The sequence below is a fragment of the Sus scrofa genome, chromosome 4 (genome assembly GCF_000003025.6).
Source record: "Sus scrofa isolate TJ Tabasco breed Duroc chromosome 4, Sscrofa11.1, whole genome shotgun sequence".
Taxonomy (NCBI): Eukaryota; Metazoa; Chordata; class Mammalia; order Artiodactyla; family Suidae; genus Sus; species Sus scrofa.
Genome location: NC_010446.5, coordinates 4655348 through 4667024, shown reverse-complemented (window position 1 = coordinate 4667024; position 11677 = coordinate 4655348). Strand labels below are relative to the sequence as shown.

Below are 11677 nucleotides of genomic sequence, written 5' to 3'. Positions count from 1 at the left end.
TGCCAGGGGAAAAAAAATCAAACCCTCAATAATACAAAAGTACTATTAGCAAATCATCAGTCACACGAATCATGAGTAATTCATAGTCATATTATTTTACAGCCTGATGTGGACTCAAGGAGAGACCGAGAAATACTATGCGGAAAAAAAGAGGAAAAATAATTCCAACTCTTGGAAGCAGAGAAAACTTTCTGAAGGAGGCAGAGATATAAAAACACTTGCATCCTTCCTTATGCTTTGTGGTCATTGCATAACTGCTTCGCCAGGGTGTAAGCTTCATTAAAGCGAGCTTCTTGCCAGTGTTGACAGATGATTAACCTGAGGAACAGATGATTAAACAGAGCCTGGAATATTATCATTCTCAGCCAATACTTGTGAAATGAAAGAATGCATGGTCCCCCAATCTTTGGAGGGCTCCCTGTGTCCTACAGCCAGCCAGGGAGTGCCTTTTAACTGAAACTAGAAATGCCATCTTTCAGAAGGGGATCTGAGCACCCCTTTCTGAGAAGGAAGCTTTTGAGCTGATCACTGAATGTCACAGCTGGACTCCGTTAAGGAGAGCAGACTGTTCTTACATGGATCTTGTGCCTGGCGCCAGGGTCTACACAGGGCATGCATCTGTCAGGGCTTGTGGATTGAACTGGGATAAATTCCCTCAATACTTTATTCCCAGCTAAAAACCCTAAGAAAGCACGCTGCTCTAATTCTAGCTTCTGGACTTCTGTGCTCCTCTCTTGTTTCAAATTCCACCTTTTCTATTTTTTTCTTGCTCAGATTCCAAACAACTTTTGGAACTCCAAGCTTTGGCAGGCTCTCTGCTATTGGCCAGGCATTGGCTGCCCCCTGCAGGCCACGTGAATCTGTCTCCACCACTTGCTCTGCCCCAGGTGTGCAAGCCAGGGAGGGGTCTCCCCACAGCTGTGGCCCTGTTTCCCCCTGGCAGAGGTGGTCACAGGACACTGGGGAGGAAGCACGTGCTTAGACAGGGTCCCTGGTCTCCCGGGAGGCAGCCTGCTAGAGCGGCAAGCGCTTAGGAATTGGTGGGTCAAGATTCGCTGAGCACCTGCTATGCATCCAATACCCATCCCTTCATTCACTCCCTCATCAAGTTCTTATTCAAGACCTACCATGTACCAGGACATTAAAAAGCAAAGGTGGAAAGCAGAGGGGGGAAAAAAGCAAAACATTCCTATTTTCCTGAAGCTGATAGTCTAGTGAGAAAAGACAATAGACAAAAAAGCTAAACAGCCAGTAAGTGAGATGGTGGTAGGTGTGATGAGAAACTGGAAATCAGAGGAAGGCTTTGAAATTTGGGGCAGGGGGAGCAGGGAGGTTTTAGCCCACAGTGTCAGGGGAAAGAACGCCTCACTAAGCCGGAGATTGTTCAGTGACGACCAGAAGGAAGGGGAGGGGCAGGAGCTGGTGTGCAGCTGCTGGAGGAAGGGCATCGGGAAGCAGGAACAGCCCATGCAAAGCCTCAGGGCAACCGTGTGCCCTATGTTTGCGGAACAGCAAAGAGGCCCAAGTGTCTGGGCAGGAGACAGCACGGGGGAAGCTGGAGGTGTGCTGGGGAGAGAAGCAGACTAGGCAGGATGGGGGACAAGGTGTCACAGGTTATTATAAGGAGGAGATGACGAGCCCCGGAGACCAAGGCAAGCTTGTGCGTGAAGTCAGGCACATTGTCTGCTGAGCCAGACAACTGGGTATGATGCCGGCTCACAGGACTGAGAAAGTACCTGGCCCACTGCCTGACCCTGCAGGGAGTCCAATAAACGCTGCTGTCCCTGTGTCCACACACAGCCCCCTCATAGCTCACTGGCTCCATGATTCAGGATCTCTGAAGTACAAGCCTGAGATGGATGGTAAAATCAGTTCAATTTCCCTGCACGTCTGCCCTCTAATCATTCGGCACCTGGATGACCTTCTTCTTCCCGGTCAAGGTCACCAGCTCTCCCTGGGGTACAATTCCCAGGCATTGGCCATCATCAGAGTAGCTTCAACTACATCCCCGCTAACGTTTTGGCAGAAAGGACAACCAGACCTGGAGCGGGAGTTGTGGATGGAGGGCTTTTCTTTTTTTTTTCCCCCTTTTCATTTATTGGAGACATAATTTTGGTCAAACACTTAAAACTCTCTGTGCCTTATATTCCTCACCCTTCAGATGGTCCTGTCTTAGCGAGCTTGGCCAGGGTCCTCTAGGATAACGACTTGAGTGCCATCTGTCTTCTGCGATAACTGCCCTGGGTCTTTCCCCAGCCCTTGATACAACAATTGCCTGTTTCAGAGACTCTTAAAAGGTTTGCATAAAATTGGAGCTGGATTTAAGTCTTGACTTTATCACTAGTTGTTCTGGAAAGAGGTGATTCATTTCCTAAGCCTCTTAGAGCCTCAGTTGCCCCGTCTAAGTTGGAGGAAGTCATATGTCCTGCTTCTCCTATTTTCCAGACTTGACTGGAACAATGAAAGTTAAGGGCCTTCAGAAAAACCAGAGAATATAAACCTGGGAAGACTGTGTTAAAACCTGGCAGATTCAGCTCACGCTTTTTACTCCCGTGTGTGTTTGAACCCCCTTGTTCAGGGCTCCCGAGCACCCCTCAGATGCAGAATCCTTGACGGGAGACCAAGGACTGGGGTTTCTTATGACCCCACAGAGACCGGAAGTAGGAACGCAAGGCAGCTCCAGGCTGGTGACCTTGCTGTCCCCTCCTTGATCAGAGCCCCTTGTCACTGGGGCCCCTCTTGGCCATGACCCAGCCATTTTCTCAGGCTGCTTTCCTGTCCTTCTGCTCCTCCTACTGCAAAGCCTGTCCCCCACCACATTCTCCCGTTTAGACTCTAGAGATGCGGAGGTGTTCTTACTGGTTTGGCTAGTCTCCCCCACCTGTCTGTCTGTCCATCCGTTACAGGACACTGGCCATTCGGCTAGTCTCCCCCACCTGTCTGTCTGTCCATCCGTTACAGGTCACTGGCCATTCGGCTAGTCTCCCCCAACTGTCTGTCTGTCCATCCGCTACAGGACACTGGCCATTCGGCTAGTCTCCCCCACCTGTCTGTCTGTCCATCTGTTACAGGTCACTGGCCATTCTGTAGAAGCTCTGTCCTTGGCTCGGGTGTTCATCCCTGGTCCAGTGAGCTGGGGCCAGTGGCAATGGGATCGGGTGGGGTAGACACCACACCCCACCCCGGAGCCTGCACCATACAGTCTCAGAAACCAGTGTTGTATAAAGACACGTGGCAGTTATCACGAATTACACAGGGTGCCCAGACCTGCCCAGGGGCTCCTTTCCCAGCAGGAGTCATGCTCATGGCTGGTTTCGACTGGAAGAGGGCAGAGGGCATGGACCCATCATGAAGGACCTTCCGGGGTCACTGGAACCAGTGAGCTCTCCTGCCCTCAGCGGCTGCTTCTGACCCTCCACTTACTCAGCCAAGCCACCGGCCAGCGACCAAGAGCTCCTCCTTCCAGGGGCGTTGGGAATGAGCAGCTCTGTTAAAACGTCCGAGCCATCAGCGTGCGTACCGAACATGAGGATGAAGGCCTGGGCCTCCTGTTCACGGAATGGAGCTTCCTCGTCGCCACCCGGTCCTTCTAAGGTCCCGTTTGGAGGGTCCTCACTGCTCTGTTCCACCACCCCAGGCACTTCCAGAAATAAGCATCCTATGCCCCAGGTCGTCTGACCACATGCAGCAGTAACCCCTCCAGCCCCAAATGCATCCCTAAAGAGTGACTTCCGTGCATTCCACACACACAAAGTCCCGGCCGAAGAAAGTCAACGGAGTTTTATTATTATCGTTGATACACATCACGAGCTACACAAAATGCCAACCCCAAAAGCAAATGTAGAAAAATAGTAGAGTTATATTGGTTCTGATGACTTGGTTATTCCCGTTGTCGTAATTTTACAGACAATTTCCAAGGGTGTGGGGAGATCGGTCCTTACTGTCTGCAGACGTTGTCACCAGAATAAATATGCATGAGGGATTCACAGTGGCATCAAGCTATACATTCAGGTTCTTTTTCAGAGAAAGGACCAGGCAGAAGATCCTGCTTCTCTTTACCTTCTAAAGGTAGGAGTCGCATTTGAAAACGAAACTAAGACAGAATAAAACAAAACAAATCCAAGCCCCGTGTTGTATGCTTGGTAAATAAAAGCCACAGGCTAGTTCTCTTGGTCAATCCTGAGTGTGATAGCGTTTGGGGACACACTGGGTGGACCATATCTTTATTGGATCATCTGGTTTTGATCATTCTTTTAAAAGTGAGTAGAAAGATTCACTCCAGAGCATCCAAAGGCTTTGTCCTACAGGTAGCATGACATTCGGGAGGTGGTGCTTCTGGACAGAGGGAGCTATGATTTGCACCATGGAGATGCCCTTTTGCGGATTTCCTAACTTAACACTGACCTGGGGATGGCATTCCCAAGGCAGCTGTGCAGTCCTGCTTGAGGGGCACGGCTGGGATCTCATCTGGGCTGGTTTCCTCCTTCCAGACCCTGATGGGAGGCTGGAAGTCTAATATCAGGAGTCTGACTTGTTCTAAGAGGCGCCAGGATAATATTCTCACCATTCCCCATCTTCCCTCTTACCTTACTCCTCTATCTCACGGACCTTCTTCCATTTATGCGGGGGGTCCACTCCCCCCACTAGATTATAAATTCATGTATGTCAGGGTCTGGTCTGTTTAACTTCTGCAGCCACCCGTGCTTTAGCACAGAACGCAGCAGGGATGAAATAAACACTGTTTAAAAAGAAATGCATTCAAGAGTTCCCCGCAGTGCTGGGACGCAGGTTTGATCCCCAGCCCGGCAAAGGGGGTTAAGGATCCAGGGTTGCCGCAGCTTTGGTGTAGGTCACAGCTGTGGCTGGGATCTGATCCCTGACCCAGGAGCTCCGTATGCCTCGGGGTGGTGAAAAAAAAAGAGAGAGAGAGAAAGGAAGAAAAGAAAAAGAAAGAAAGAAATGCCTTCAAGTGTAAGTTATGGGGAAATTGTTTACGAAAGTAAAATCGCAGACTTTGGTATTGTCACACACAAGCAACAGAGTACGTGGGACAGAATGAGGTGCTCTTTTAAGAAAATTTTCTTTAAAAAAAAAAAAAACACAAGCAAAAGATATATGCATAGGTTATCAGACGTACCTGGATTATTACTAAAACTCCTTGGAGCAAGAAGGATAAAGCAGGGTATTTTGCCATATGCAATACATTTAACCTTGGCCTCCAAGACATTTCAGCCCAAGTGTTAAAAGTCTTTTCAGTTCAATGCAGTAAAAAGATGGAGTGACATTTTACAGAATCAACACTGCCGAACACCTCCAGTTGGACAGAACGCTGTTCTCAGCTGTGTGTCGGGTTTCAGCCTTTTCTCCTCTCAAGCTCACAACGGCTTACATTTTACCCTGAGCCGGAAAATCGTTGTGACTTCATAGATCATCCAGTCAGGCACCGACTTGAGCTGGAAAACTCCAGTGTGGAAGCTTCTGGCATCCAAACAGAATGTTCTGACTTCTGGAAGGTGAAGCCTCAAGGCTCCCACATGCTGATTCTCCCCAGGCCGTCATGTATGCACGTAAAAATGTATTGATTGGCTATAACGAAAACTCCTTACAGGCAGCATTTACCATAAAATAATTTCGGAGTTATTGCCCCAAATTTAAAGGGTTTACTCTACACAGGCACGGCTCCAGACACTCTGCTTTCCCCCTTCTCAACCCCAACCCCACCCCAAAATGCCTTTTAAATAAGAATTTTTTTTTTTTGCCTTTTTTTGTTGTTGTTGTTGTTGTTGTTAGGGCTGCACCTGTGGCATATGGAGGTTCCCAGCCTAGGGGTCCAATCAGAGCTGCAATTGCTGGGCACAGCCACAGCCACAGCTGATCCAAGCTGCGTCTGCAACCCACACCACAGCTCATGGCGACAACAGATCTTTAACCTAGTGAGCGAGGCCAGGGATCGAACCCACATCCTCATGGATACTGGTCAGGTTCGTAGTCTGCTGAGCCACAACGGGAACTTGGGAACTCCCCAGATTGGATATATTTGAAACCTATTTTATAGATGAGGAAAATTGATCCCATCCCCCTGGCTTGAATGAACAGCCCAGAGATAGGGCCTTTCCCATTCGAGCAAGCTGCCATTGGATTCTCTCTGATGAAACTACTTTCCTCTTGCACATGTGGAAGCTTCGAGGGTAAACAGGAGCCAACGCCAAACTCTTTCTGCATGGGAATCAGTGACTGGCCCTTTTCAGACTTACTGAACCCCACCTCTGTGCCAGGCCATGGGACACCTGGATGCCCTGGACAAGGTTCCCGCTCCAAGGAGTACAGGTGTGGGAGACCCACCCGAACATAGGAATTGAGATGGGAGGGGCTCATGGAACCGTGAGAAAACACTGATGGGAAGACACAGGGCTCAGATCCATCCTGAAGCAGGAATCTGTCCTCCATGAACCACCAAGTTCAGGTTCAAAACTGAGAGTACAAGGAATCCGTCCCCAGATGGGCATGACCAGCCATTCCTACCTGGGAAAAGCAGAAGGAGGCAGGAGGTGTAGCTGGAGGGGCAGGGTCTAGGGCAGCTATGGAAGGAAGAGCCTTGAGGGAAAGGGGGCTTCAGGCTGGTAGGAGAAAGAGAAACTTGTGAGAGTGATCAAGAGAGACAAAGGATTAGCCAAGAGCCAACAGGCCAGCCAATCAGTTTCATGGACACTGCTTCATAAAACCACCTTTGTCACTGAATTATGTTTTCCTTTGCCGTCTAATTTATTGGTTATGTAGGTGTCTCGTACGGGAACGGGTTTCAAGATGATGTTATAATCTCCTAAGATTATGGTTTGAGAGATGAACACGTGAACCCTGGCAACTGCAATTTATTAACTTCTCCAGGTTGGAGGACTTGTAGCAAGAAGGATCAAATGGAGGCTCAAATCGTGACTCCGCCATTGCTGAGCTGTGGGAGCTCTTGGTCAGGTTACCTGACTTCTCTCAACATCCTCTGTACGTTGCATGAGTCGTAAGGACTAAATGAGATCATATGTGCACAGGACCTAGCAAACCAAATCCGAACACTGCATCTTACTTCCATTCCTTTGCTCCCTCACTTGTTAAAAATGAGATAAACGAGAGCCTAGGTCTGTCTTGCCTCTAAAAATTCCTGAACGTGTCGAGTCATGAAGTGTGGGCTTTAAGAACTGTGTCTTTCAGCCAGAAAATCATAACCACACCTAGGACATAAGGGCATCCACATCCTCCATTTGATAATGTAGTTGTGACGAGATCCTTAACCGCTAGGCCGCCAGGGAACTCCACATCTGTGCACTCTCGCTACAGGGCTACCCACGTGGGCGGTGGAGGCTAGCAAAGCATAGTTTGGGATGCAAAATATCAGGCAGAATCTGCATTAAATTACCCATTGTTCCTCCTCCAATGCTGAACTTTCATGGTTTTAATGTAAAAACGAACAACTAAAAATAAGACATTGAGTTTTATTATCTCGGATCCTTCTAGTGTTTGGAATTACATGCTGTATCTTACTATTTCTACAGCCTGGTAAAATACCCAATGCAACATAGATTTTTGGTAAAACACAGACATGAAAAGTGAATGAAAAACTAGGGAAGAAAAGCTGATCCCGACGTGCGCACAGGTGCTTGGCTCCACAAGTTACGGAGTGGCCTCCACCCTTCCTAAGGATATTGGGACGGACACCTGTTAAGGGTGATGTAAGCGAGCACAGCTCTTCCACGGGGTCACTGTCATGTTTCATACAACCTGGGCAACTGCACATGGCAGCCCGGCTCATTGGCAGTGCTCAGAAGTAAATTCCATGAAACCAAATCACGGCAAAAAAAAAAGTGCCCGTTACACCTGAGGGACTGCGAACACCTAAGGACGTGCTTTCAATCCAATAACCCTGGAGAGAGATGTAATGATGGGGTGGGGGGTGAGCCCCATCTCCCACAGGACCTTCATCACCGAGGGAAAATTGTCCTACTAGTGTTAACATCGGAAATTTCCTCCTCGGAGAAGAAAATCCTGCAGGTGGCTGAGGTCTCACACCTCCCTCTGTCACTCCTGCACCCCCACTGACTCTCCATCTGCCTGTCCAGTGCACCCCAGGCTCCCAGCTCGCTCTCGTCTTAAACCTTTTACTCATTCTGTTCCCTCCCTGGGGATCCATGCGATTCTCCTTCTACCCAGCCAGCCCTTCTTCCGCCTGCGTCTGGGTTTGGGCATCACGTCTTCCCTGAGCCCCTTCTGGCCCACGCTCCCCCCACTGCCCCAGGGTGGGTTGGAAACCCTCTTCTGAGCCCCATCAGACTCACCCCACCTCCGTGGGGCCTACCTGACTTAACTTCCCACTTGATGGGCTGGTTACTCTGTCCCCGCACAGAGCAGACCCTCGATCAGTATTTGTCGAATGCATGAGTGACTGAATGAGTGAATAAATGCACTGATGAACTCATGCCCTTGGTGACAGGCTCTGCAAGTACGTCTCTCATGTTCAAGTTTCCCTTTCAAAGTCCCGTTCTCAGCCTGCTCCCGGCAATGAGGAATGGACGTCTATGACTTGGATTTGATCCTGCCTGTGCCTCTTTCAAGCCTCCGTTACATCATGTTGTAATACCGAGGCTGGATTTCCTTCTGTTCACAGAGAGCAGGGACTCTGCCTTTGACCCCTGTGCTCCCACCTGGCACAGAGGGAGGTTGCCCAGTAAATAGCTGTGGCTTCTAGACGCTCACGGGAACCGGGTCTCGCTCCCTCGTCTCCCCAGGTGCACAGCACTCCGGCCGACTTCAACCTGCCACTGAGGCATTTATTTGGCCGCCAAGGGACTTTAGGTCCATCTCTGCTCCTCTGAGGATGTTTGACTCACGAACAACAAGTTCCAATTCCGCTCAACGTCAGTAACACTGACATCTAACTCGTTCCGAGAAACTTCAACAGATCATACAAACAACAACAAAAAACTATGCCGAGAATGAAGACATACTATTATTATCCTCTGGGCAGGCATTTTGTTTATAATTTTATAATCAATCATAGAACGTCCCTGTTTACATTATATATATTTTTTCATATATATATATTATATATCTATACTTCCATAGAAAGAGACATAAAAAGCCTTTTCAAACGAGGCATGACACGCAACACTGGACGCTCTTATTTACAATATAGGATATACTTTCTACACCATTGTAATAGATGCTCAGAGGCCAGCGTGCGTTTACAAAGACAGCAGAGCACCCCTGTAAAAAGAGGTGCGCCATGCGGCTGGACGCTTATTGCCATTAGTTCTGTGTCCAGACAGCATCTTGGAGTTAAAAATGGCATCTGGCTGCTGGGAAAGACGATGGTCACGGATTCACCCTGTGGCTCCTTCACCGCGGGCCACACGGCCTTTCCAACGACCAGGGAGGGACACGCTTTGATCACGAGCCCTGGAAACACGAAAAGGCAATGCTCCTCAGAGGGGCAGGCTCCTCGTGGGACCAAGGAGGAGACGTGGCTACAAACACACAGTCCTGCACTGAGCGTGGGCACCTGTCAAGAATAATGGCACCATCACAGGCTGCACAGCAGGAGGCCCATTCCTCCGGGTGATACAGCAGACGGGTCTCGCTGATGCCTAATCAGAATCTATGCCCACCGGGAATCTGGAAAAATACCCAGTGGGGGAGCGACCTGGGGACCCACTGATCCCACACGGGTTAGGACCAGGAGACAGGGAAAGGAGACCCACAGAAACCCTACATCTCTTGTGTGCAAGTCTGGCTTTGGACCCTTCCTGTCGCTTCCTTTCTTAGGAAATTCTTCAGGCTGCTCTCCTGTGAGGTGGTCTACCTGGACTTGTTTCCCACGGTCTTCTTTGTTTTCCAAGGTCACCTTGTTAGCAGGTGAGGAACAAAATTCTCAGGGAGTCTAGAAGCACTCGGCTTGCGACCCTAGAAGAGGGTCTAGGTGCGGGCACCAGGACTCTGGTCCCAGATGAGTTTCCATGCTTTTGGAAGGGAATTTTGCGGACGTAGGAGCTTTTGCCCCAAGAAGATGGGCCGCCCGTGTAAATGAACCCTACGGTCCTGGCTCGTGCACTCCTTCAGTGCAATGAAATGATTCTCTAGGCTTCCTTCGGCCCATGGCGTGTCCTCAGTCCCCGGGACCACGGCAAATCCCTTGGTAATGTTCCCAACTTCCCCTGAAGTCACTCACTGGTAACAACTGAAGTTGAACCCACAAACGGACTCTCGCTCTCCGCTCTGATCTCGTGTTTGTCCCTGTGGTCTACTGCTTTTTTTTTTTTTAATCAATGGGGACCTTTCCTAGCCCTTTATTTTCCTAAGGCAAGAAGACATGTCTAGTGGAAGATAACCAGCACCCTTCTTAGAGCTCCCCTGAGGTTTTAAATCCAGCCTCCTCCAGTTAGATGTCTCTTCCCTTCCGCGGAGAGGAGAAGCAGCTGGTCATGTGCGTGGTTTTCATTTTTTGCAAGTGCATCAAATGCCAGCACAGCATTTCTTTGGAAGTTACCGGCCGGAGCTTCCCACAGGTGTGCATTAATCTCAGCGCCCTCTTCCGCTAGGTTTAGTCTCCATTTGGCCTACGACAGACAGCGATTTCAGCAATCACAAGGACAACGCGTGGACCAGGGCTGTGCATAGGGAAGGACCAGAGAAGGAGAGGGGGGCAGCCAGTTCATCACCCTCCCTCCGGTTCTTCTTCCTTTGTCACCAACTTGCCTTTACCAGTAGCATCACCTGTATCTCCTGATAGCCCTCAACTGCCCCACCCACGGCTGCTGTGAAATAAAACTGGAGCTGGGAAAGCACTCCTTTGTCCCTTGTTGAGAAAACACGAGGAGAAGATGAGAGCGTGGGCCTCACGCGGTCCTGAACAAGGGGCACATTTGAATCTGTGAGGGAGTCTATTTACACAACTATGTTCCACTTCTGCACAGAGGTTAACCTGAGTTCTGAAATGCTTGTGTGCATCAAAAATGATAAAGCTATGAAGTAGTAACATACGGGACAGAGCTAGTTGAAACGGGAGCCATCGCTCTGTGAGCCAGGGGCGGGTAAAAGGTGGGCTCACCAACCACCTCCAGGTAGGCTGTTTCTTTATTTTCGCCACATTTTCCTAGCAAGCATCTTGAGTGAGACTCCAGGCGGCTAGACGGGGCCGGGCAAAGTCTGTTGTCTCTTACACCACTGCTTCGGCTTCCCCAGGTCTCCCAAATGAAAGCACCTCGAAGGGTCACCACCCCACCCTCCACCCACCCCTCGGCGCCCTCCTCTCCCGAGCTCCACCCTGGAATGACAGAGGTCTAGAAAAGCACGGCTCAGCCAGAGCGCTCAGGGATCTGAAAGGGTTCTGGCCAGCGCCCCCAGGCCTGCTCCCTCCGCGCCGCTACTTGAAGTAGTTGAGTCCCGCCACCAAGAAGAACTTCTCCAGGAAGAGCTCGGAGTCCAGCACAGCGATGTGAGCCGCGCGGCCAATCAGGGTGTTGGCAGTGTTGGGCAAGGCATGGAACACGTTGTGTCGAATCAAAGTGCAGTCCTTGGCGTCCACCAGGGGGCGCAGGAGGTTGTTGATCATCTCTGCGTACACGGGTCCTGCAGCGGGGAGGGGGACCGGGAGGGCAGAGAACATCGGATGTGCCCACGGGGCAGTCACCTT

The 11677-nt window shown here is 50.0% G+C and overlaps 1 protein-coding gene across 7 annotated transcripts in view; it reads right to left on the bottom strand.

The window, feature by feature from the left end:
* FAM135B (family with sequence similarity 135 member B) overlaps positions 3766–11677 on the bottom strand; it is a 289315-nt gene continuing 281403 nt past the window's right edge. For all 7 annotated transcript variants that reach the window (XM_021088864.1, XM_021088866.1, XM_021088868.1 and 4 more), the window contains one exon: positions 3766–11613. In XM_021088864.1, coding sequence (XP_020944523.1) covers positions 11408–11613 — 206 coding nt within the window. In that variant the 3' untranslated portion in view covers positions 3766–11407. The remainder of the gene's footprint in view (positions 11614–11677) is intronic.